The sequence below is a fragment of the Vombatus ursinus genome, unplaced genomic scaffold (assembly GCF_900497805.2).
Source record: "Vombatus ursinus unplaced genomic scaffold, bare-nosed wombat genome assembly UNPS02014941.1, whole genome shotgun sequence".
NCBI lineage: Eukaryota > Metazoa > Chordata > Mammalia > Diprotodontia > Vombatidae > Vombatus > Vombatus ursinus.
In genome coordinates, this window is record NW_020954719.1 from 8,927,667 (window position 1) to 8,955,058 (window position 27,392).

Consider the following 27,392-nt stretch of genomic DNA (forward strand, 5'->3'; position numbering starts at 1 on the left):
ACAGTTTCAGGAAAGGTGTTCCTTTCCCCAAAGAAAATAATAGTTGAATTTTGTCAGGGAAAAGCATCACACACCACTCTTTTGAGCATTTGTTTAATTTTACATTTAAATATTTTCTTTAAATACAGCATTATCACAATGTAAAGAACCTAAAAGTTCTCCCTCCTCCCTTCTCAACCCTCCCCCCCACCCCTAAATGCAAAGAACCAGACAAACTGCTTTGGATTCACATTGAAAATACTACCTGCATACAGTGGGAAAATTTGAAAAGAATCATTGGGGGGTTGTAAAGTCACTTCTTCAAAATTGGTAAAGAGAGAGCAGAGAGGAAGCCATCTGCTTTTGCAGTCAGTGAGTGACCTAGCTGCCTAGCAACCATGAGCCACAGCTGTTCTGTTCAATTCAAGTAGCACCAGAAACAAGATGGGCTGGTTGGTAGACAGGGCTCGCTGCTCAGCAAGACAGTTAATTTAGCCATCAAAAGTGAAGGGCCAATGTGTATAAGGAATATAGGATTTTGTTTGTTTAGGGGAAAAAAGTGGTACTGCATGAAGTAATTTTCCAGACAGAAGCCCTGGGATACAATGGGGGTTGGACTGCCTCTGAAGGAAAAAGTTTTCCAGATCCAGTGCACCCATCCCTCCTAACCTCGTATTGGAAATTACAGAATGATCCTTTTCTCATCTAGAGAAAGAAGTGTATTTGTAACCCAGTCCCTGTAAATTGATGGCACCAGGTAAAGGTAGCGCAAGGTTGGCTAGTCTGTAGGTCTAATTCTTATTGGGGGAAAATGCACCAAGTCATGAAACAGTATTTCAGGGAAGGAATGCCATACTTGGTTAGACAAGGCAGGAAAAATTAAGAATGTAGGAAATTGCCGAATGGGCTGAAATGAGCATAATTATTAAATACAAGTGCTTCAGACTCAGTTAACAGCCAAAGTAGAAGGTTACAGCTGAAATGCTGTAGATAAACATTACATTTAAACCACCAGCCCCTGAAAGAAGGCAGGCAGACAAAACTCGTGTGTAGCACATGTTCTTCATGTTTTTCTTTACTTTTTGCTAACCACATTGGGGGAGCTGGGGATAACAGAAGCCAAAGTAGTGTTTTATTTCTTCCTCTTTAAGAAAAGAAAGAGGTAATTATCACTTATAAGGAGGATTCATTGGTAGTCTAAGGAGCAGGTCTTAGAGCACAAGAGACAGAAATAGCCATTTCATCCTCTGCTTTGGAAAGGGGCTGTGTCTTAGTCTTACTCTACAAAATGTCTCCAACTCCATTCTTTTCAAATCTAGAACTATTAGCATTTGAGATCTCACAATATATCACCTCACAACCGGCTTGTTCTCTTGCTTTTAAAAAGAGCTAAAAGTATCATCTAAGCTTAAGGGACCCAGTGGACATTTGCAATTCAATTCCTAGAGTGGACTGGAGTGTAAAGGCCTTCTTCCCCGATCCTTTATCTCAAGAAGGGCTGGTGTTACAATCATAGAAAAAGGGGAACAGAAACTTTTAACTGTAGACCTTGCTGGCCACATTCTACGCCCCACTAAGTGCACTGGATTCCCCAAAGAAAATTCTGATTGGGTAAATAAGCCTCATACAAATTCAGGCACTGCTCCCCGAGAATGCAGAGACAGCCCAAATGCTTGGCCCTGCTGCCCCCGTGAGAAAGACCTAACCTAAAGCCTCCTGGCAGAGTTATGTGTGTGTCAGACAAAGAGGAAGAAGGTCCGCAAGGGCAGAGCAGTGACAGAAAAGCCCCAATATAAGTTCCCCTCTAGGACCTACAGGAAAAATAATTCAAGTGATGGACCAGGGATCTCCATCGGGAAGCAGGTCAGAGAATGTCAATGTTAGCCAAAAGGGAGGGTGGATTGTTTCTATAAATCACTGAGGTTTCTATAGCAGAAAGTCCGTTCTGGCCTTTTCCTCTCTTAGAATGGGGAGCCATGAGACATTCAAATCAGAAATATCAGGCTCCTCTATAAGAAGTGTTGGACCAATAATGGATGGAAATGAACTTTTATCTGGCCCCCTAGGGTGAAGGGAAATCTAAGGGAAGGGGCACTTAAGGAATTTAAAGAAGGGCCACGCTGTTCAAAGATTCACATGCTCTGGTCCCCTCAGAAAGAGTGGCTTGAGTCACCCAGTCCTTTCTGCGAGGTCTCTGCCTCTTCCTTCCAATGGCCCATAAATCTCAAGAGTTTTAAGACAACACAGTCCCCTGTGCACCAAGACCCTTCGAGGGATCAAAAGCTGGAGTGTGGTCTCCTTGCGTCTGTCTTTCCTTTCTTTTAAAATATCTGTACAAACACCATCTCCCACCCCCCCACATATCCTCTCCACCCCCCCTTCTCCACAGACCCCAACAAAATAACTTGGGAGCAGCAGTGGCTTCTTTCAGTTTTGTTTTAAAATAGTATTAGATAAAATAAGTGAATAAATAGAGATTGGGAGAGGGACAGTGTCCCTCAGGTCACACTGGCAGAGGGAGTGCCAGAGATGAGTCCTTAGGAGGCTGATCCTGACCACAGACCCCACCTGAGGCCTGATCCACCCCACCGCCTTCCTCACTGTCTGTGCGGAACGGAAGGTTTGGTGGGGACCAGGTGGGGCGGAAATCAGCACATTCAGGCCCTTCAGGGTTACAGCTTTCTGGCAGTAAGGATTCTGAAGTGGGTGTTTTCCCCATCTCTGGTTTACAGAGGGCGGCTGGGTCTGTGGGGCTACAGGCCACCAATGAGGTAGCAGGGAGAGAAAAGACACTCACATCCTTTTCTATGGGAAATGGAGGGGGAATTTCAGATGCTTCTGAATCTGGTTCCTCCTTCACTCCCAAGACTGACCTTTGCTCCACCTGGTAATAGACCACAGGGCCATGGTTCAAGTAAGAGGGTTCATTCGCCGTCGGGGCAGCTGGGTGCTCAGAGTTCTCAGCGAAGCACAAGACTGACGAGCCTGGGGGAAGCTGGGCTTGGAGGAGGATGGGGGCAGTGAGGCCCGGGCACAACTCTTCAGGGACCGGAAGGGGATCCTCTAAGATGCACACTCCAAGGCTCTCGACGCTCGAGTCCAGGCTGGCGTTGGAGTCTTCTGCTTTCAGCCTCTCCAGCTCCTCAGCACTCTGCAGGTGCATCACGGCAGTCTCGTTTTCAGCGATGAACTCCTGAAAGTCCTGCGTCTCTGAGTCTTGAGTGCCTGGCAGGGCGCCGCCGGAGGCCAGGGGCAGCTCCTCTTCCGAGGCCGGTGGACGGCTCCCCTGTCGCTTGTTCTCCAGCTCCAGTTTCATGATGGTGTGGAGGTAATGAGTCCGGACCCGGATTGGATTAAACTCAATACGCCCCACCATGTTTCCACAGCCATCCCGGGAGCAGCCACATGGAAAGGACATGCGATCCACCTTGTGAGGAGTGGGGGGAATGAAGGAAGAGGGAAAAGAAGGGACAGGGGGAGAAGATGAGACCCACAGCTCCAAACAAATACACGGAGAGGAATTAGCTAGGCAGGTTAACTCAGTTCACGTCAAGTCATTTACTGACTAAGATAAGTATGCAGAGCAGCTAGATGGCACAGTGGACAGAACGCTGGGCCTGGAGTCAGGAGTATCAAACCTGGCCTCAGACACTTAATAGCTGCGTAACCTTGGGCAAGTCACTTAACCCTGTTTGCCTCAGTTTCTTCATCTGTAAAATCAGCTAGAGAAGGAAATGGCTGTGCCAAGAAAACCCCAAAGAGGGTCACAACCAGTTGTACGTGACTCAACAAGATTCTGCAAAGATGTGTTTGTTAAATATTTTTTTCCGCAGTAAGGTCAGAAATGGTCATTTCAAGACAAAAGAATTCTGCCCTGAAGGAAGATGCCACCTGTCTCCCCTCTGTCATCTAACTACAAAGGCTGACATCAGGAAGGTTGTTTTTTTTTTTTCCTGGGGGGGGGGGGGGGGGGGTTGCTGAACCTGTGATTTCATTTGTAGAGGTAAGGAAACTTTTGCCTCCCAATGCAGGTCTGCAAGTGCTCTATCACCTCTAATCTTACAAAGCTGCCTGGGGCACCAAGAGGTTAAGTGGCTCTTCCCAGCATCACACCTGCTGCCAGAATGGTCAGGAGGGGGGCCTGGAAACCACGCCTTCTCTCCATTGCGGCAGGCTGCCGTCACAGACAGGCTCTAAGGTCTCTGGAGTTCTTCCATTTGGTCCTCACAGCAGCTCTGTCACCAGGTACTACAGGCATGATTATCCCCACTTTATAGATGAAGAACCTGGGCTTCAGAAAGGTCTTCCTAGCTCTTGCAGCCAGAGCACATATTGCCTCTGCTCGTATTTTAGAGGAAGGATAGTGTTTCTTTTTTCTTTGGAGGCAATCAGGGTTAAGTGACTTGCCCAGGGTCACACAGCTATTAAGTGTCTGAGCCGGATTTGAACTCGGGTCTTCCTGACTCCAGGGCCAGTGCTCTACCCACTGTACTACCTCGCTGCTCCAGGACAGTGTTTCTTAAGGTGTTGCTACGACCACAATCTCCAGGTGTTCAGCAATAATCGTGGAGGGAAAAAAGCATCTGCATCAGCATCCCAGCCCAACTCTTCCCAAACTTTCCTCTTTTCAGAAGCCAATAGTATCTGAGCACCCAATGTATGCTAGACATTGTTACTTCCTCATCTGCTACGGTCACTTCAAATGGATAAAACACCCAAGAGACCTAGTCATCATTCAAAGCTTGCTTCTTCTTTGGAGAGCTTCAGGCCTTAGGAGAGAGCTACCATTTTTAGGTGGATGGATCTATCCACATTCAATGGCAACTAGACTGCGTTGCAGATGCCACCCCCAATCGCCACCTTCCGTCCCACACTGACCTGGCACTTGATCCCAGCTTGGCTACAGGCACACGCCTCTGGGTCACAGTACAGACGGCAGTCACAGCCACACTCCTCCCTGGAAAGTCGGATGGCCCGAAGCTCTTGCTTCTCCTCGGCATCAATGCGGTGGACGCCAGAGGCCCGTAGCAGGGCCCGGCGCCTCTTGGTGGGCAGAGGTTGCAGGAAGAAGTAATCGTCCACTTCTACATTCTCCACATCAATGTCCTCATCTGACACGTCATCTAGTGTCAGACCATCAGCCTCCACCGACTCCACGGTGCCATTCTTGGTCAGCTGCCAAAAAGATGAGCAAAGTCACCTTGTGAGTAACATCAGTGGAAACACCATCATCAGGAGGGCAGCAGGGTCTGGGGGAAAGTCCTGAGCAGGATGGTGGCGGCAGTGGCGCAAACAGTGACTGCTTATGTCCCCTTAAGCTAGCCACATAACCCCTATGGATATTTAGGTTCTCAAAACCCTGATTATTAAGGACATTAGATAGGAAACTAATAATTGAATAAACAGTTATTATGAGTTGTCAGCTTCTGCAAAGTGGTTTAACTACATGCATGCAAACAGTTTAGTCTACAAATACATCAACCTCATCAGGGAAAGAGGCCCTGGGAGGTTTTAAGAGGGGAGGTAATACTATGGAGGGAATAGTCAAAAGCAAAACAAACTTTCTGATCCTGAAGTGGGGACTGAAAGGGGAAAAAGTCAAAGAAAAGAATGGGGATGCCCATCAATTGAGGAGTGGCTGAAGCAGTTACAGTATGTGAATGTAATGGAGTATTATTGTACCACAAGAAACCAAGAGATTTAAGAGCCTTTTGGACAATATAACTCGTGCAGAGTGAAGAAAGAAGAGCCAAGAGACCAGCTTATACAAGGATAACAATAATGTAAAGAAAAACAACCGGGAAAGACTTGAGGGCACTGATCAATGCAATGACCAAGCAGGTCTCTAGCCGAGCTAGGACGAAGAGTGTGACCCATCTTCTCATAGAGGGGCAATGCACTCGAGGAGCAGAAAGATACATAACACTTTTGGATATGGCCACTGTGGGTTAATTTTTATCGACTCATCTGATTTTCTAAAGTGTTTTTTTTTCTCTTGATTTTAAACAAGAAATAGAGAATGTGGATGCCCCGCCCCCCCCCAAAAAGGAAAAAAAAAAGAGGGCCATTGAAATACTAAAAAAAGTACATGCTAATGGAGGTTCAAAAGGAAGCACAGACAAGCAGGACACTTTTGAAAGTAACATGTGGGATTAATCATATGTGTATTTAAAAAGCAAGACATATGAAACAGAGATTCACTGTTTTAAATGCAATTCCCTTTTTATACTCTGTTGCTTGTAAAGAAATGCTCATTTTTAGGCATTTTAAAATTCAGAATCTCAAAAATTCAACTAAGTTTTGGGGAAAAAATTAAATGGTTTAACTACTAGGCTAAAGAAGAGACAGACAGGAAAGCTTGCTGACCCATCTAGTGGACACTCTTCACTACCTGAGTCAGCTCCTTTAATATAGGATTGATTTGCCCTTTGGCCTTTCATGTTTGTTGTGAGACATGGAGGGTGGATAAGGGACTCCCCATGACTGGGTGCTTCTTTCAAGGGATCAATGAGGGGCAACTAGGTGGCACAGTGGATAGAGTACTGGCCCTGAAGTCAGGAGGACCTGAGTTCAAATCCAGCCTCAGACACTTAACACTTACTAGCTATGTGACCCTGGGCAAGTCACTTAATACCACTGCCTACCCAAAAAATAAATAAATAAAATCAAGGGATCAATGTGAATACAAAGCAAGATATGCTTCTAAAAGAACCTTCAATCTAAAGTTCAATGAAGACCCCAAACTTTTGTTGGGCAACATTATCTGCAAATGGAACTTCTCAAATTCATTTCAGGACAGCCTTCCAAGATCTACCTTGGGTTCATCAAGAACTGGGTAGACATTGATATGGGCATGTAAATGTAAATGCCCACTGACTGAGCAGACTATTGATACACAGGAGAAATTTAGCCTAGGGTCTCTTTGATATATTTTTCAGTGCCCACGTGTGATTAAGAACACACACACACAAATGCAGTTTCCTTCTATTAGAGGGAAAAAAGAAATAAGTTACGGCTATTAAAGGATATACTTAAAATAGGCCCATGGCCTAAAATAAATTAAAAGAAAAATTTTCAAGAATCCGTTTAGATTTTCAAGAGTTATCTACCTGATGAAGGAGGAGTGTTGCATACACTCTGAATGTGTTGGTTATAGATAGTCTGGGTTCTCTGATGTAAGAATGAGTGAGAACCTGGGGAATGGACAGGCAGAATCATCACCCCTGTGCGAGATGAAGAAAATTGTGGCAGTGAATTCTGAAAACTCACGGATAGCTCAGCACAGAAATCAAATCCAAATGATGCCAAGTGCCCTGGAGGCTGCAGCCACAATGAAAGCCAAGTAACTTGAGGATTTAGCTTATATCATCAGGACTGCTCAGGAGTCCAGGCAAAGAACAAACCCTTGGAAAAGATGGTGCAACAGATGAGGGAGGACCATGCCAGTGGGAAGGAAGAGAAGAAAAAGAATTCACTGGGTGATTCTTTGCAGGGTCAACCTGCCTACCATACCATGGTAACAAAGTCTATAATGTCACTGCTATCACTTAACAACGTTTCTCAAATTAGGGTTCAGATGGTGTTGGTGGTGGGGTCATGAAGACTCAAACGGTAGAGTTCCTAAAAACTATTTGGTAATGGCAGCCTATGCCTTTCATTCCCAACCAAAATCCCATTTTCCACAGGAAACCTTCCCTTTGTCGTTCAATCATTTCAGTCGTGCCCAACTCTTTATGACCTCATTTGGGGTTTTCTTGGTAAAAGATTAAACTAGAGTGGTCTGCCATTTCCTTCTGCAGCTCATTTTACACTTGAGGAAACTAAGGCAAACACAGTTAAGTGACTTGCCCAGGGTCACAAAGCTAGTGTCTAAGGCCGGATTCAAACTCGGGAATCTTCTGGTCTTCAGGCCTGACACTATCTACTGCATCACCGAACTCCTCTTAATTCCAATGCCTTCCCTCTTAATTATTTCCTATTTTATCTTGTATATAGCTTGCTTTGTATACTGCAGTAACTGTCCTTTGCTTCTTTTTGTATCTCTATGTTTAGCAAATGTTTATTGAAGGATTCCTAATCATCCTACTCACATGACCAACCTCGGTGGGCCCACTCCCTATCAAGCTTACCCTCTTTCCTTCCTATTAGACAAAGATCCAAAAGAAGAAAGCCCAAAAGTATAAGGTATTATCACAACTAAAGCTGAATGGTGGGTGATGAAAAATAAACCAACATTATCCCTATTTTACAGACAACGAAATGGGCTCTGGGTAGTTAAGTGACTTGTTCAAGGTCAATCACCAGTAGGGGACCAAGCCAAGACTTGGTTCAATGCTCCTGCCTGGATAGGTCCCTGCCTGAGGACTACAGTTTAAGAGCCTCGTCTCTGACCTGTGACTATGGGCAGCATGAGTCCCAGAGCGCTCATCTGTAAGAGGGAGATGAGGGTAATCAAGAAAGCCCTTCCAAGGGCTGTATAAATCCAATCCAGTCCATTCTCCACTCAGCTGCTGTGATTTCAATGGTGGGTGTGACCATGTCACTTCCCTCCTCAATAAATCCCAGTGGCTCCCTATCACTTCCAAGATCAAACACAGAATCTGGTATGGCATCTGAAGTTCTTCCTAAGATGTGCCCAGCCCCAATCTCTGCAGTCTTCTTATGCCTTACACCCCCATCCCGCCAAGTACTCTGAAATCTAGCGACTGCCTGGTATTCCTAGAACGAGACACTACGTTCTCCTGACTCTGGGCGTTTTCTGACCCTCCTGCATGCCTGCAGTGCTCTCCCTCATTTCTCCCTCCTGGCTTCCTTCAACACCCATCTTCCATGGGAAGCTGCTCCCCACTTGACTCGAGTGTCTTCCCTTTGTCGATTATCTCTGATTTATGCCAAACACAGCTTGTCTGTGCAGTTGCTTGCATGCTGTCTGCTCCATCAGACCGGGAGGGCCTGCCTTCTTCTGTACTGGATTCCTTAGCACAGTGCCTGGTACATACAAAGCATTTAAAGTATGTTTATTGCCTCACTGAATTATTACTTCATTGCTACTCTATTAATCTTTTATGTTTAATGTTCTATAATGCACATATGGATAAAAGAACTGTCTGTAGTAGAATAAAAGTATTAGGCTATGAACTCATTTTCCCCAGGCTTACTGAAAGCCTCCTTGGGACAACTCCAGTAGCACACACAGCAGACAGTAGGGAGGAGATGTATCTTTAGCCTGTTTCCACCAGGGCTCTATTGTATCTTGACATTTTTTCATATACACGTGGCTTGGAGTTATAAGTATTTGGCAACGTGAAAACATGTTACAAATGTTCTTAAGTTTTTATGGATTGCTGTTATGTTGAGGTTATTGGGGGGAACATTTTGGTCTGTGATCATGCCCTGATTCCTGGACATGTTATTGTTGGTGTACTCCAGAATACTTTGAAACCTAAACATGTGGAGTGCGGATTGTTGTGAGTCAGCCCATGAAAGAGAATTGAGCCTTCTGATGTGGATGATTCTAGACATCAGGTCATGATCTACAAGGGATTTTGTAGAAGCTAAATATGTACAGCCTGCAATGATACGTTGTACAGTTTCCTTGTATTTTCCTTATATAATTTGCATTGAACATCAAGTCTGAGAGAACCCTTCTGTAATTTCTGGTAACAAGGACCTCATCCTGAATTGCCACCATCACAAACCCTTCCATTTCCACAAACAAACCTGCATGACTCAGCTTCTTTAAGAGGCAGCCAGGTGGGCCTGGAGTCACAAAGTCTTGAGTTTGAAACTGCCCTCAGACACTTCCTAGCTGTGTGACCCCAATCGAGCCACTCAACTTCTGTATGTCTCAGTCTCCTCAACCATAAAAGGGGGATAATAATAGCCTCTACCTCTGAGGGCTGTCACTTAGCACAGGGTCTGGAACATAAGCAGGTGCTATATAAATGCTTATTTCTGTCCCCCAAAACAAAATTCAGGTTGAAGTCATGCAGATGTCACCTGTGGAGGGTCTACTGGATTCTACTCTTAGATATTAGCCTCTTCACGGGCTTCATATGGAGGCAAATCACTTCCAGATAGATTTAAGATATACTACATGGTGAAATGTGTTTGCTTGGACCAAAAAGTATTTCTGCAGGTTTCTGACCTATTTATCACGAGCCCTAAATGTGTACTAATCCTCTTCCTCCTTTCTGACAAAGATGTTAATCTTTCTACAGCTGCTTCAGGGTTACAAGTCCTGTTTTCCATTAGAATTATATAGATTTGAATTATTATTAGTTATTCTCATCTTCTTCAATGGAGTTCAGATAGTAATGGGATAAGAGGCTATCCTAGTTTTTTTTATATTTAATATTCTATAGATTATTGAACAGGTTGATAAAAATAGCCACTTTTGGTAGCTCAATAAAAGCTTTAAGATACTAAACTCTGCCTCTATAGGCTTGGTGAAATCCTCCTTGTAGCCATCAGGACAAAGGGTATAGACTTCATCCTATTCCCACATGATTCTGATTTCTTCTGCTGGCATCTACATTTTGAAAGCTTTTTGTTCTACATACCTTGATGATTGTGAGTATTTGGTGTGGTGGTATCTATTAAGAATGTTATTTGTACATTTTAATAATGAATGACATATCTAGGCAATTGTGGGTAACAGCTCTGTGATAATGAACCTTTTTCAGTTCGGCTAAGTTTACAGATTTTTTAAGGTCTGTTTTTGTATTGGAATTTATCATTTGTCAGTCCATGAAAAAGAGTGAGCTTCTGAGTGAGATATTACCTGCTCTGCTGTTGTCATCATTGCATATATGATTTATACATTCTGAGGTCTAGCAAGCAGGTAGTATCTCTTCTAGGTATCTGACAGGTATTAAAAATTTTCATCTGCAGTGATGTTTCTACTGTATCCTTGTATAATCTGCACTGATGAATAAGACTGGTCTTCTTAAGGAAAAACTTCCTCTAATTTTTGATGGTGATGACTGTCAACATCAACTCTTCTACTTCTATGAGCAAATCTGCATGACTCGAGACATCTGTCCAGCTCTTCTTTGCTGACATGTGGATGTCCCCCATAGAAGGCCCTGGGATTTCATTCTTAAATCTAAGCTGTCTGACAGGCTCCACAAAGAAGAAAACCACTTCCAGCCACATTTGAAAAATCTAATGATGGGTGCTAAAGTCAGCTTTCACTATTGCTCAGTGAAGTGATTTCATTTTTCTGAAAGTTTTTCAACCTCATGATCATGTACATTAAGATACAACGTACATGTCTATCAATCTTCTTCCTCCTTTATGGCAAGAAAGTATTAATCTTTCCATAGTTGCCTTAGGATGATGGGCTCTGTGCTTCATTAATCCCGTATTAATTTTACAAGGATTTTTTCCCAAATCTGTTGTGGCCATTTTACAATTCCAAAAGCGTATTATGATTTCATTGCTTTAAAGCTGTTTTTCCAATGAGCTTTAATTTCAGGATTCCAGTTAGTCGCTGGACACAGAGTCATAACTTTCTCTTTGATAAGAGCTTCATGTTGGATGTATCTTACCTGGAAGAGTGCTTGTATTGCCTTTATCTAATGGTTCAAGTTTACCTCCAGATTTAAAGCTCAAAGCCTTCTGTTCTCTGAGAAGAGGATGGCACATGATTGATATACATTAAGAATTTCACACTTATTGAGTCCAAATGACATGATGCTCTCATCAGATATCAAAGATTCTATGAATGAAGGAGCTGTTTAATATGTTGTTTTTTTAGAGTCATATAACTTGACATCATTTATGTACATCAAGTGATTTAAAAGATATTTTGATAATACACCCTCTTTACCTTGTAAGCCATACTTAGTTATATTTAGGAGAGATAATGATGGGTTTAAGGCTAAGCATTACCATAATAGGCTTAAATTATCTCCCTGAAAGATGCCATGCTTTATACAGAGAATAGTTTTCTATGTGGAGAGCAAATACTCTAGCGTTCTTAATCTACTTGGGTCCATCTTATATATTTGAGTAAAAAATGCAGCATAAATATTTTGGTACTTTCAATGACCCCCTCAAAGTTTACAAAAGGAGAGGGAACAATGGAAGAACAGGGGACAAGCCAGCTAGGGAAATGTATTTCATGGGCTGTCAGTATTAGGATATCTTTGAAGGCCTGGCAAGAACTCTGAAATAATGACAAATCAGGCTCTAACCGGATTAGCACCCAATGGGATGCAACTGCCCCTAAGAGCATAGGAGATATCATAAGATATCATAAGAGATAGGGCACCCTAGGGTTGTAGGCTCATCCTACTCAAAACTGACAGTGACCCACTTGACACTGAGGACAGCAGAGTGAGGGCATTCACTCATGTTTTGGTGCCACAAGAAAGCAAGATAAAGGGGCAGGTAGGTTGTGCAGTGGATAGAGCGCCAGTCCTAAGGACTTGAGTTCAAATGTGGCCTCAGACCAAACACTTGACACTTACTAGCTGTGTGACCTTGGGCAAGCCACTTAACCCCAACTGCCTCGCAAAAAAAAAAAGCAAGATACATCAGAACAAATCAGAAACACAAATAGTCCATCTGCTAGAAATGCTTCAGTGAATATTACTCTGACCACTAAAAACCAAGAGTATACATGAAATGGACTGAAGACAGGAATACTTTCATTGTTCACCATAACAAAACTGGAAACAGATCTCACCATTAATAGGCGAGGGTCAGTGGGTAACCTCAGCTCCAAGTCATGCAACAATATATTGCTGATCAGTACAGGGCAATCATAAAAAATAATTCCATTCCTAAATCTAGATTAGGTTAAATCAAAGATAAAGTCAAAGAGACATTGATATCTGAAGAGACAAAAGTTGAAGAACCTGGTCATTGAAAATCTTTACATAATGCAAACTCCCAGAAATTACACCTAATAACAAAACAAAGACAAAAAACAGCACCGATTTCTCCAATGATTTTGAAAATGAGATGGATGTACTTAGGCTGGAATTCTGAAAGTTCATTTTTACTCTTAAGGCAAGAATCCAAACAGCTGACCAATAACAAACAGTAATTATAAAATAATGGTATCTGTTACAGCCATCCTGAAAGAATTCATTCTCCCACAGTGTTTGAGAGAAATAATAAGAACATTTCAGTTACATGAATAGATACGAAGTGAAACAAGCAGAACCAGCAAAATACATACAATGACTGTAACAACAAAGCTGAAACCGAATGCTATGTCTTTATAATGACTAATCTTGGCTCTTAAGAAGAAATGAGACTACATCTCTTTGCTCCTTTTCTTTGCAAAAGGTGGGAGACTAGGGATGTTGAACACTGTATATAACATCAGATATTTTTGATGTTAATTGTGGTGAACTTTTTTCCCCCTTCCTATTTTAAAAAATTCTTTATTATAAGGGATGGCTCTATAAAAAGGGATAAGGAATGGGATGCAGTGGAAAAAGTTGGTGTGTGTGTGTGACTGTGCGCGTATACACAGCAGTATGTGTGGCTGACACTGCTGTTGAAACACAGGAGGAAAGGTACAACTATCCAGGAGTACCCCTGAAGGAAAATATCAAATCCCACCATATGCAGCTTGTGAGAGCTACTGAAGATCTGTAGAAAAGCACTGGATATTATATCAGTATCTAGCCAATTATGAAAAGCAGAAAAACCTAATTAAAGACAACAAGAACAAAGTAGAAAGAAATCCAGAAAATAAATGCATATCAGAAATTCCAGATTCCCTTTATCAGTATTAGAAAGCAAAAGTCAAAAGGGTGAGGCAACCCAAGGAGTCAGTCAAAAACTTTACTCCAGAGTCTTGAGAAGTAAAGAAATTAGAGGTAAGAGGGAACCTTTCTAAAGGAGGAGAATTTCTGATCGCCTATATGGCTGAAAAAAGTCCAACACAAATGAATCACATAAGAAACAGCAAGCTTACATACCATTAACGTTGTGCAAAAGAAAACAATTCTAGCAAGGGTGACGACAAATGGTAGCTTCTCTGTTAAACTGTCAAGACAGGGACCAGTGAAGATCCACAATTAGTTGGTTGAAGTATTTCACAGTGGCACATGAATTACCAGCATGGCACCTCACCAGCATGAGACACCTTTCTTAACAGAAGGCATCACTATTCATTTACAAAAGATGAGAACACCAGCCACACTCCCAAATACAGGCCAATTATTTATTTACTTTCTACAAAGCAGCCATAGCCTATAGCATACACAAAACATCTATAAACACAAAAAAACAATATAATCAGCTAAGAATCAAAAAAAGTCCCATTAGTGTAAAGAACCAGAAATTATTAAACAAGCTGTCTGAAAGTACTGTAATATTTAAGCTGCCTTTACTAAATCAAAGCCTTTCAATCAGTTCTGTACTCAAGGCTACAAATGTATTGCAAATATATGAAATGGGTTCAAGTATGGTAAGAATGTTAATGTATTTGTTAACCACATGGAAAACTGTTCTTTTTGGAAGTATATCACCAATACGAGACTGCCAAGAAAAACTGATACAAAACCAAGGCATTGTTCGAGGAGTTTAAGTTAAGCCCATTATGGTTGTTCTGCCTAACCTTTAAATCCAGCATCAATTATCTCTCTTCATCAGAACTAAGTATGGCTTCCATATTACAGGGAGAATCAAACCAAAACATCCTTATCACTTAGTTGTACATGAATCAAGCTAAATGACTCTACTAGGAAACAAATCAGATAGATAGTATATACTAAGGACTTGCTATGTGTCAAGCACATTAAATAGCTCCTTCATTTTGTGAATCTTTCTCCTATGATATCAAAATGTCATTTGGACTCAACATAAATTCTTATTGTATGCCAAGGAAAGTTGATGACTGAGGTTTTAGCTGAATTTGGAGGTCTTATTAAACCAGGGGATGAAAGAAATACCTACAAATACTTTGGCATCTGGCAAGACATATTGTGAACATAAAAGTATCAAAGAGAATGCTATGGCTATCTGTGTATGTCAAGAGACTTAATGGCATCCTGAAATCACAAGCTCAATTGGAAAAATACATGGAAAACAACATCTATGCAATGGCAGTCTTAACATAGCCCTTTAGGACTATAAAATGGACCATAAGAGACTGGGAAAAGAGCCTTACAAAAACCTGACCTAAATAATATTAACAAAATACAGTACCCATTATTCTAAGGCAGCTATAGAAAGATTAACACTGGGTTTCCAAAATAGGAGGAAGGGGAGTGGTGTACCTTTTAAAAACATATGATAAGTAGCTCAAATTCCTACTGAAACACTTTTCGTGAAGCAGACCAAGAAAGAGTCAGGACACAACACTGGATTTGTAAAATGTAACCTCAAGATGGGAAGCGTGTAAAATGGCTAAGATCCCAAAATGGAATCAAAAGGTCCCCAGTAGGCAACTTGTACACGAACTCAGAACATGCAGCTGAGTCATGTAGTCCTGTGGAGTCGGAAAAATTTATGACGGTGGTCCAGGAATGGGACAATGACACTAGGAATTATAGATGGGTTATCCTTAAGGAACTTGGACTTAGTGTTCAATGTCGATTCCATAAAGAATGGCAGAAACTTTTTAACATATCATTGCAGGCTGTAAAAAATTTAGCGTCTACAGAATCCTTAGCAAGGTGTGACCTGATGGCTAGAATCATGTGTCAGAAGCTCACTCTCTTTCATGGACTGATTCATGGCAAATCCCCACATTACAAATATAAACCTGAAAGTATCCTGGAGAACTCTAACAATAAAATGTCCTGGAAATCAGACCATGATCACAGACCAAAGTGTTCCCCTCAATCACTCAAACATAACAGTGATTTATAAAAACTGAAGAACAATTCTAACAGATGGCATCATGTCACCAAATACTCATAACCTCTAAGCTACACGAATGTGAAAAGTTTTCAAAATGCTGGCAAGTGGCAGAGGAGAAAGGTGGGAACAAGATAAGGTGAGTATCATCCCTGCCGTCTCCTGTGCGCTACTGGAGTTGTCCCAAGGATGCTTTAATGAGCCTGGGGAAGAGGAGTTTAACACTTTTACTCCAGTACTGAAAGCATTTATTTTATCCATATGTGCAAGTGCCTATAGAACATTAAATATAAAAGACTAATAACAGGATAGTGACTTTTCTGAGGACTGTTTCTGACTGAACCTTATCAAAAAGGAAGAGATGAGTAAGATAGTGATAATGATTTAAAAAAAAACCAAAAAACAAAACGACAGACTTGGGAGTTAAAAGACCTGACTTCTAAACTGTCAGCTTTGCCACCTGCAAGTCCTATGACGTGGACAAGTCTTGACTTTTCTCATCTGTAAAACAAGAACAATACTTCTATGCCTGTCTCATGAGGATGTTTTGAGGATCAAATGAGACAACAGATGCAAAGTATTTTGTAATATGAAATCATTATTACTAAAACCAAAGGAAGGAAGACCCCTGAAAAAAGGAGCAAACTGGAAACAAAAAGATGAGAATTTCTCTTCTGACATATGAATCTTTATTGGATGCGGCATTAGTTGCTCTTGGCTCAGTTTCCTGCAAACAAGCAGAACTCTCAAAACAAGTCTTAGGTTTACCTTATTTTGCCCTGGGGGCTCCTACAGGGGCCAGGGTCTCCCTTAGGGTCAGGATGGAATCTCTCTGGCAGGGCATCCCTCTGCCAGATTCAGGAGCCAGGACATTTCTTCTAGGGGAGAGAGGGGAGGAAGCCCATAAACCCTGAATGGCAAATGGATCAGTGTCTATTTGCCAAGTTGTAGTTATGGGGCCAGTGATGGAGCTCTTGAACATCTAGAAGCAAGGGAATACTACTAAATGTTGTGCCCATTAGAATAGGGGCAGAGTAGGCTGCAGACTCATCGTTCTCAAACAGAACTGGAAATAAGATAAGGCCTACATACAATCGCTGACTAAATTCCTCTGGTCCCACCACACTTCTGTTCTCCTCCCACTGAGTTTCTGAATATGATTAAGTCACGTGGACCCAAAACAAAATGGACTGTACCTAAAGCAGTGTTTCTAAAAATAAGGAAATCCAAAAGACATGATTCTGTACTTGCTACTGCAAAGCCCCAAATGGTTTGGTGTTGGCAGCAAACATCTGAACACAGGAACGAGGTGAAAAAGTCTGCCATGCCCTTCTTCCTAGTCTTTAAAGCTCTCCTGTTGTGTGAGAGGATGACTATGGTATTTTCAATAGCTATTTGAGGGTTAAATGAATTTGATAATAGTACAGTGGTAGTTGAGGAGCCAAACAACGGGTCATTTCTTAGGTGGGAGGTGTGGGGTGGGTCAAAAGAAAAAAACAACAACATAGTTTTATGAGCCTATAGACAATAATTTGAAAATAAATGTAAACAGTGGCAGAACTGTCACTCCGTCAAGTCAGAAGCTTCCAGGTCACGTGTAAGCAAAATGGAAAGCACAGGGGAAAGTCAGAGCTCCTTCTTGGAAGGTAAGGTAGATTTGTTTACCTATTTGCAAAGCGCCTCACTCTACTAGTGTTACGTTATAGAGTTGGACAGTGGCTTAGGCCACAACCAAAGGACCCAAATGTCCTCTCCCCTTCTCCTTGGCACTGACCAGCTCAAGTTCTGTCCCCTGCCCCCCTGCCCCCTGAGCACCTTCATTTTCTTGGCATGAAGCTTCTCCTCTTTCAGGTGCTCACGGAGGATCTCCCGGTGGTTGACCTCCTGCTCCTGAGCAAACTCACAGAGCGTGTAGCTTCTCACAGAATTGTGGCGCTGGGCCATGCCCAGAGAACTCCCGCCTTGGCTGGGCACACTGGTGAAGCCTTGGCGCCTGGCAAAGTAGTATACTGTCACCTGATCGAAGCGCACATTCTTCCTCCGGAGTTGTTTCTGCCGCTTCAGGATAGATGTGGCTGAGGGGAAAGGAGAGAGCACACTGCAATCAACCCAGAACCTAAGTGACGTCATTAATGTAGTGCCCACCTTTCATTAGTAGTTCCCACCTCATCTCTTGGGGTACTGTTTAAAGGTGAACACTTATCCACTAGCCCTCTCAATTCTTTTTCCATTCCCAAACTTGAGGAGTAAAATGTTTAAAAGACTTAAACGGTCAATTTAAAAATGGGAAATACATTGTTGAGAGTGACTTAAAACTGTTCGAGTTCTAATAATTATATAAAAGCAACTTTGAGCTAAAACCTCATTTCCATCAAATTTTTGGGAAAAAAAAGATAAACAAAGATAGGAAATAGGCATACATTATACTGTATAACTGTAAATTGGGGCAAGTTTTTGGGAGAGCAATCTGGCAATTCTGGCAAGCTACAAAAGCTACCCATTCACCTAAAGATCTTAATGTAGGATTATATCCTACAAATGTCATTAAAAAAGTACACAAAGAGTTGTGAAGCGATCACAGAATACAATAGTTGTTATAATTTTCTTAAATTACTTTTTTTTTCATCAAAATTTAACTTTTGTGAAGATCCTATTCCATTGGCCTACTTGTAGCAAAGGTTTTCAAAAGCGGTCCCAAAAGAATTCAAGTTCTATAAAGCCCTGCTTAAAATAAGCTGAACAGCCTTTAAGGACAGGCTCAGTACTACTCTGTGTCTTATCCTGGCCAAATTTAGAGAGGCTCTTCACCAGAAGTCTGGTCAACAATAACTTAAGATCATCTACTTGTGTAGGTGCTACTTGTGTTGGTGGAAGAGAAAACTGCACTGACAAAACTGTAAATCTTTAAAGTATCAAAACCTAAACAGCTTTTATCATCTTATTTGGGATATTATTCTGTATACTGTTTCTATCTGTTGAGACTGTTACTGAAATCATTATTTTTTTTTAAGTGAGGCATGGATAACAAACAAGGGACTCTGTATTTCAATAAGTCACTCAGATTTCACTTACATGTTGGTATGGGTGTAGATTCCCAGAAACACTCTATGAATCCTGGATTTTCACACATTATGGTATGAGTAAAATGAACAGAAGCAGTTCTCCTGAGCCTAAGAAATCTGAGCAATTAAATGGTCCTAGGAGAGACTCTGACAAAAAAGTACGAAGGCCTGAAAAATGCTCTCTCTCTCATCAAATTACTTTGCATTCATTCTGTATACGAGCTGTACACCACCCTTCTTTAAAATGTCAGCTCCTAAAGGGCAAGAACGATTTCATTTTTGTCTCCTCAGAACCGAGTACAGTATCTTGTACACGGGGCCGGATGCCTGTGGAACTGAACTGAAGCTAAGTGGAGGCAGCTCTTCCAAGGGCCCACAAAATGCCCAGAGCTACGTCACATGCCCCTGGTTCTAGGGCATGGGGTCAGTTTAGGTATAGAGAAGGAACAGCCCACTCACGTGTGAAGCTGGTGGTGCTAGGAGGGTTAAGGCTGTCGCAGCTGTCAGCACTGTCACTGCTAGAGATCTCGTCGTCTGAGTTAGAAATGGAAGAGCCCACATCCACATCTTCAAACTTCCTCTTGAGACTCGAGCTCGTGAATGCATCCATTGGTGTTGAAGAGACTTCCTTGGGGAGTCCACTATAAAGGCCCCAAAGCCCCCATTCACCACCAGCTAGACAGGCTCATGAGGATTCTGCTTGGAAAGAAAGGAGGGGGGGGGAGACAGGTATTAGTATCATCCCTGTTATGAAACCCCAACTATACATCAGGGTCCCTTCCCTTCCCCAAAAATGAATAAATGGCTTAAAGCCCCTAAATGGACAGGGATAGAATCTGACCTAAACCAGTCCAAGATGGCTCCATTTATTATCAAACTCCTTTCAATTCCTGTTTCTTTCCATCACATATCGGGCTAACACACATCTACCTTCTCTATAGGATCTGAATCTGGTCTCCAAAGATCAGGCCATTTCTTTGTTGTTTCTCTCTAACAACCCACGTGATTTCCTGATTTTATGTTTTCCCTCAGCCCCCAGAGCCTCATATATTTTGCCTTATGGAAAATACTGGAATGGGAACAGGGACAGAGAACAGGTTGACCACTTTGTCCTAATCACATCAATAGGACAGACTATTTCATAAATACATCAGCACACCATGAAGACTGTCTGAGTCAGTCATCTCCACAGCAGAAATCTTTTACAATATCGCATGAGTACCAGCCCCCAACCCCTAGCAAAGGGAAGACCCATGATCACCAATCAGTCCTAGGATTCTGAAGAACCAGAATGCAAGCCCTTTAGAAATGACAGAAGTGGCTTCTCCCTAAATACAAAGTTTAGGGCCTCTGCTCTTTGGCTTTTAGAGTTGGAAATTTTGTCAGTTTTTGTCAGATACCCCACCCTTTCTGGGTCAGCACTACATGTGATAGTATAAGACAAAGCCAGAAATAGACTTGGTCTAGCCCTCATTTGTCCCTGAATATTTCCCAGGAGACTTGTTAGGCTCTCAATTCCCTGGGATGCCACTAGCCATGAAGGATCTTTCCTTAGTCCGGTCAGGAGCATTCTTACTAGGTTCCCCTGTGAGGACCAAGATGAACAATGTCTAAGCAATAAAGAGAGGAATAAGGCTGTTTCACCTCTTCTCTATGCAGATAACTATTGCTGTTCAGTTGTGTCCCACACTCTTCTTGACCGAATTTGGGGTTTTCTTGGCAAAGATACTGGAGTGGTTTGCCATTTCCTTCTCCAGCTCATTTCAGAGATAAGGAAACTTAGGCAAACAGGGTTAAGTGACTTGCACAGGGCCACACAGCTAGTAAGTCTAGATATGAACTCACAAAGAGTCGTCTTGACTCCAGGCCCAGCACTTATCCATCGTGCCATCTAGAAGCCCAATGCAGGTAACTACTAGAGCTATATAACCAGCCCTAGTCCTTCTCCTGAGTTACTACAGTCTTGTATCAATAGCTGTCCTTTGGGACATTTCAAACTGGATACAGGCACGTCAAACTTAGCATGTCCAGAACAGAATCAGATCCCTTTTCCCCCTAACTCATCCTTTCCATAAACACTCCTATTTCTGCATTATCATCATCATTCCATTCTTCTTCTTGCATCTTTCCCCATCTCCACACTCACGCAGACTCTATCTTAATTCGGGACCTCGTTACCTCCTGCCTATGCTACTGCAATATAGGCAGCTCACTTCATCTCCTCCCCACTCCAATCCATCCTCCAGCAGAGGTCAAAGTGATTTTTCTTGAGCACAGGTCTGAATATGTCACTCCCCTCCTCCAGAAACTCCAGTCATTCTCTATCAACTGTAGAATCAAAGATAAACTCTTCTGTTTGGCATTTAAACCTTGTCCCAACCTACATTTCAAGCCCTTTACACACATTACTATCCAGTCAGACTGCTCCTGTTACTTTTCCTCCTGCTCCATCTGCCGTCTCAGCGCCTCAGTACAGGTTGTCCTGCGGTAGAAGGCCTTTCCTGATCTACGACTGTTGGTCGTCCTCCAGCTCCACCAGTGACTCTACATCAATGTCCTCTTCCCTGACGGGATGGAAGCTCCTTGAGGGCAGGGACTCTCACTTTGGCCACTGTATCTGCCAGTATCTAAGAGGAAGTGCTTGATAAATGCTTGTTGATTATGACAATTATCATCTGTGCACAAAACTCAGCCTCATATCCTTTGAGACATAGAAAGAACCAGCATGGGAAAAGAAACACATCAAAAAGAGGTGAAACCATTTTGTTCTGAGCAGATTATCTCATAAGCACACAGGCACATGACAGAAGAGTTTATTTGCAGCAGTCACCTCCAGACTACAAATAATTTTCCTTTTCTACCTTTGGATTTCAATTTCCTGAAAGATGAGAATTTGTTTCACAGAGCCTAGGAACAGGTTCTCTTCCTTTGAGTCAGTAATGCCCAAATTGCCCAGACTATGAGCTCACTAGTTGCTAATTATGCATCAAGAATAACAACATTGCCCAGAAAGACTGGGCTGCATGACCGCAGAGCAGCTCCTCAACACAGACTGTGGTGTCAGGGATTCCTGCTGAGGGGCTAGAGGATGACCCTACCGCCGAACACCAAAGCTCAAATACAAGTTTTTGATGGCCCTGTTCACACTAAGGAAAAGAAGAAATGTTGTGCTTGGTTTCTCTCAACTGCCTGCACATATTTTCCTACACAGACAGGGACTAGCTTAAACACCCAGCCAGCTTTGCTTGTTACAGTCTATATTGGAAGAAGGCTTCAGAGAGCGCTTATTATGGTTTGATCAGGTCTCATCAAAATTCCACATGCTATCTTGTGAGGACTTGAGCCATAAATATATGTGAATCTCAACCAGGAACCCTCAGCTACAATACATCTCAGGTACACTAATAAAATTAGCACATGCCTAAAGAAATTAGATGAGGAGGAAAAAAAATCAGGCTTCCGATAAGTAAGAATTTTAAGTAAAATGAAAGTATAGCCCACAGTCCGACTAAGTGTTCTTCAGATTTCAGATGTTACCAGATCTACCAATGCTAAGACACGGGAAAGAATAAACGAGCTCAGCAAAATTTCAGTTAGTAGACTGACTGGTCAGAAGGACTCATTTCAAATTCAGGTTCTGCCACTTATGACCTATATGACCTTGGGCAATTCACTTAACCCCCTTATGCCTCCATTTCATCAAGTATAAAATAATGGACTCAGAGGTCTTTTTCGGATCTAAATCTGAGATCTATGATAGCTCTGAATCTTTATCACCAACAGTACACTAAAAACTCCACACTCAGAGCATGCATGAAAATATGAGGATGAGAGAAGAAAAAATATCAACTGAATCTAATCACGTTCTCTTTCCTAGTACATTCAATACATCAATATAATGTCTGCCATGAGAGAAACCAAACTAAAATGGAAACCCCCACTTTCTCAGATAGGGTTTAAACAGCAGCCTCAATCTCAGCCAGCTCTGCTGGGTGTTGTTGCAATTAGGTGAGTGCTCTTTCCCTACATTCGGTGTGCTTACAGACACAGGCTCAAAAAACAGCTTATGGGACTACTTCTGAATTCTACGTAATCCCCAATAACCTTCCAGTGTCTTAGCCCGAACACCCTTGGGGTTCGCATCTCTTCGGGTCATTTTTATCTAGACTGGGAACAGCAGCCCTTGTTGGGAAGCAGTTCCCTTCTCCCCCTAGCCAGTATTCTTCCTTTCTGTCATACACTTCTGAGGTAAGGTTTTCTGAGCCAATGACAGTAGAAACTTTAGAGAGGAGCAACATTTTAGCTTGAAAATGTCCTGAGAATGAAACAATATGCAAATTAAATGTTGGTACTTTTAACTATTTCATACACCCGGGTGGAAGTATTTGGTAAAATTCTAAATAATGCTGCTCTAAATTCTTTTATTTTAACCTGATTATTAGCTAACCCTAAAGACTTGTCTATCCTAGACCAAAACTAGTTGCAATCTTAATTTTCAACTCACTTGACCTGTCTTTTTTCACTAAATCTTTCCAATCCAAATATCCCAGAGGTTGACAACACTTTTACAACAACCTGAAATGACTGTTCTTTGCAATATTTGGCAAAGAAAGGGTCTTAACTCTCTTTTCACCTCACCAAATTCACCTTTCAAACCTTATGTGGAAATCTATCTCTCTGGAAGCAGTTTCCCCCTGCCTTCTTCAGACATACAAACACTAATTCAATTACCGAAATAAATCGGGGTACTATTTGGAAATAAATTTCAATTCCAACACCAGGGATAAGATCTATTAAGTCTATTAAAATATCAAAACGATCAAATCCTGAAACACGTAATGATCTTGAAGAAAATAAAAGTCTTCATAGGAACTTTCAAATATCAGACTAAAGGGCAACTGGCATAAATGCTGTCACTCTCTACGTTGCATTTTAAAGGTCCTTTTATGACAAATATTCCCACCAGCCTATAATTACCAAAGTTGTATGAAATAGCACAGGTTGAGATTTGAAAGAAGCTATACTAAATAAGAATAGGGTTTCATCATGCCTGAATTTTAGTAAAGACTCAACATATAAAAATGACTATACTTTTTCAGGCTTCTTAAGTTTACTCCTACCACCAAGTATATGATGAGAATTTGTGAGAGATGAGGTGCTTAGGAAAATTTTTTTGAGATAACAAATGTATATTTAAGGATGACGTGTGAGTCTCTCTTTAAGAAAACTAAAATAATCAGCAAAATGAAGCGTTTGACCCATTTCTGTGCCACAAAGCCCTCAAGAATTTACTTCTTGTTAAGACTCAGTGTTAAAAGGAGAAAGTTGTTCCTTGTTGGATGGCATGATCTTGAAGATTACCTGCATCTCTGGTTCAAGGATGTTCAGAGATCTAGACCCAGAAAAATCTTAAGTCACTGACAGAGCTGGAAGGGCCATCTTAGTCTTTTATTTTACAGATAAGGAAACCGAGGAAAGAGCTAAAGTGACTTGTCCAACAAAGATCACAAATGTATGAAGCAGAAGAGTCAGGACAACTAGCTGTTTTCTACTTGATGTGAAGGTCCCAAACAATGGGGTCATTCCTGACCGGATCTCTTCTTAAACACCTAGGATTCATCATCAAGGTTAGTGGCATTGTACTGGATGCCCAAACCCTTTCTCTTCCCTTTGCCTAAACTGGGCATTTGAATGTGAACCATCTATTCGCATTCCTTCTCATTTTCCAAAATGAAATCCTTTTGCAAATAGGGGCCATTCTCTTTCATTCCACTTTTTACATGAAAGTTGGAACTAACGTATCTCTGAAATTGTTGGCCGGCTGAGCCTAGCTTCTTAGTGAGAAAGTTGAGTCCAACTCCTGCAGAAAACATTAAACCCTAAAGGCCAACTCTTAACTATGGCACCGAACAACAGTCTAGCTCTGAGGCCTTGCAAGATGGGCAACTAGGGAAGAGGAGGGAAGTCGCAGTCAACTGTGGATTTAACTTGACCTAACTAACAATTACAGGACAAAGGCTGTGCTTTTCATGAGGATAACTTCCACAGCTCATTTATGAAATTGGTATTCTTACAAGTCATTAAAAAAAAAAAAGAGGACAAGAGAACTCAAAGGACACAAATGGAATGATGAGAACCCTGATGAAGTAGGAAATGGAGTAAAGATTATGTTAAAAACCAGGTCACTTGATGTTACCTAAAAACTAGGAAAATGAATATTTCAACTTTACCTGGAAGCATATTTCAGTACACTCCAGGAAAACGTAACTCTCCAGAGCTTAGCACAGTGCCTGGCACATAGTACGAAGGCATTTAATAAATGCTAGTTGACTGACTGATGGACACTGGCCTCAATGGGCATTCCAATGACCCCTTCACCTTCCAGCTCATTCTAACACCTCACTCCCCGACACCTTCTGGTCCCCCCCACCCCCCAACTGCCTGCCCATCTCCTCACTCTGCTCACTGGGCTGGGCCCCTCGATCCCACCCCACTCCCTCCTGTGGGCCGAGCCGGACTGTACCAGCCCCCATGTCCGGGGCCCGCGTCCTCCCAGCCCGCAGGACCCTCCGGCCGCCACTCCACGCCCGCAGACCCCTACTTGTCCTCCCACCACACCCACCTCCCGCCCGCCAGCCCCGCCCCCTCCCCGGCTCCCGCTCTCGCGTCCCGCGGCCGCTGGCCCGCTCCTCCCCGCAGCCCCCAGGCCCATTACCGGCCCGACCCCGCCGCCGCCTCCACTTCCCGCGAAGATCTCCGCCGCCCCCGCTGCCGCCGCCGCCCAGGCCCGGGATGGGGAGGGAGGGAGGGAAGGGGAGGCGAGCCCCGGGAGCCGTGGCCACGGGTCCGGGAGCTCCAAGGGCGGCGGGGAAGGAAGGGAGGGAGGGAGGGCGGGCGGGCCGGCCGGCCGGCGGCGGGGAGCGGGCGGCTCCTGCTCCCTCGGCTGCGAGTCCCCAGAACCGCCCCGGCTCCGACTAACAATAGGCTGCGGCCGCTGCGCCCCAGCTCTTATAGGCGCCTGCACGTCCCGCCGAGCCCCGGGGCAGGCTGGGAGATGCAGTCTGCTCCAAGGCTCCTGGAGCCTGGAATGCTGGGATTTGGAGTCTGCAAACGGTGCAGACTAGTCACAAAACGTGAAGGAGTTTCGTAAATAGATTCTAAACCGCAGGGGCTTCTGGGAAAACGAGTTTGCGGTGGCTGCAGGCTTTTCAGGAGAAGAGGCAGCCTCAGCCCTTATAATCTTCAAGTTGGAGCTGGTCACATACAGCCCAGCCGCTGCCCAAAGTGGGATGCCCGTCTACATCTCATACAAATGGTCTCCAGTATCCACTGGAACTTAAGTAATGGAGGCGCCCATTGGGACGGCTGTAGTTGTCCACTTCCTTACCATTGCCATCTGCTGCCTCCAGGGGCTACAAGAAACCTAATCCCTCTCCCACATGATAGCCCCTCAAATTTGAAGAGAACTATCTTTTTTTCCTAAATATTCTTTTATCTAGGCTTAAATATTATGGCTACAAGCCCCTTAAGCAGCTCTATAACACACCTCTGGACACGCCCCAGCTACCTTCTAAAATGTGACATCCTGGTCACAGTACTTCAGCTGGAGTCTTATCAGACAGCAGTATAGTAAGTAGGGCAATTACCTCCTAGATTGTCAACACCACTAAAGAGAAAGTTGAAGATAGTATTGGCGAATTTGGCTGTCAAACATGTTGCTGAATCCTATTAAGTTTGAAATCCACCAAAACTCCTAGGTCTTTTTCACCTTGTTTTCTACTATCTCTTCCCATCCTGTACTTTGGTTCAAAAATTCAGCTGCACCAATTGCCAAAATTTATACTTATCCTTATTCTACTGGTCAGATTCTCCCATCCAATGTATCAGCTATCCTTCTGAGCTTCACATCTTCCCCAGATGTGATAAGCATGCTCTAATCCAAGTCACCGAGAACCCTCTGAACTAAATTATACTATCATCCAGTCTGTATCTCTCCATTGGGTCCACAAGGCTATTGTGAAACTTATACAAATGCCTTACTTCGATGACCATTCATCCTAAAAAGGGCTGTTTATCACTATATTCTTAATGGGTCCAAGATGACTCATTCTGATGATTTCTTAACCAAGTATTCACAATAGGTCCCCTTCTAACCTGTTTTACAATTTTTATCAAGAATTGGAAATGTGGCTCACTAGTCTGTCATTTGAACTACTTACCTGCTTCCCAACTTGGAAAATCAGTATATTTGCTTCCTCTAACACCTGCCATCACAACTCCTCAAAAGTTCAGCAATGAAATCCACAGATTCTTTCAGAACCCTAAAATATAGTTAGTCTAGGCTAGGTGAGGAACTCACTGAGAGAAGCTAGGTGCTCTCAATCAGCCTAATTTATTTTGAGTTTTAATTCCACTAAACATCTTCCCTTATAATGTCTTAAGACCATTCTCTTTGGTAAAGAAAATAGAAACAATTTAGTAGTTACCATCTTCTGTTGATTATGCAGTATGTCTACTGACCTC

The 27,392-nt window shown here is 42.7% G+C and overlaps 1 protein-coding gene across 3 annotated transcripts; it reads right to left on the reverse strand.

Moving 5' to 3' along the window:
• Nucleotides 1-315: 315 nt before the first annotated feature.
• Nucleotides 316-25,628, reverse strand: CSRNP2 (cysteine and serine rich nuclear protein 2). 3 transcript variants are annotated; one of them, XM_027844250.1, is made up of 5 exons: nt 25,585-25,628; nt 19,329-19,565; nt 17,623-17,882; nt 4,858-5,154; nt 316-3,406 (listed from the first exon to the last, which is right to left on the reverse strand). In XM_027844250.1, the coding sequence occupies exons 2-5, from the start codon at nt 19,477-19,479 to the stop codon at nt 2,483-2,485; spliced, it is 1,632 nt and encodes a 543-aa protein (XP_027700051.1). In that variant the 5' UTR covers nt 19,480-19,565; nt 25,585-25,628; the 3' UTR covers nt 316-2,482. The 3 variants fall into 3 exon arrangements, with proteins under 3 accessions (XP_027700051.1, XP_027700053.1, XP_027700052.1); XM_027844252.1 differs by having other exon boundaries at nt 25,594-25,616; XM_027844251.1 differs by lacking the exon at nt 25,585-25,628 and adding an exon at nt 21,274-21,534.
• Nucleotides 25,629-27,392: the final 1,764 nt, after the last annotated feature.

What these genes read in the sequence shown, in the direction of transcription:
- CSRNP2 (XM_027844250.1), bottom strand. Translation starts at nt 19,479, where the DNA reads ATGGATGCATTCACGAGCTCGAGTCTCAAGAGGAAGTTTGAAGATGTG. An exon ending in TTCATGCCAAGAAAATGAAG is followed by an intron (nt 5,155 to 17,622) that starts GTGCTCAGGGGG and finishes TCTTTTTGGCAG; the next exon opens with CTGACCAAGAATGGCACCGT. An exon ending in AAGCTGGGATCAAGTGCCAG is followed by an intron (nt 3,407 to 4,857) that starts GTCAGTGTGGGA and finishes ACTCCTCACAAG; the next exon opens with GTGGATCGCATGTCCTTTCC.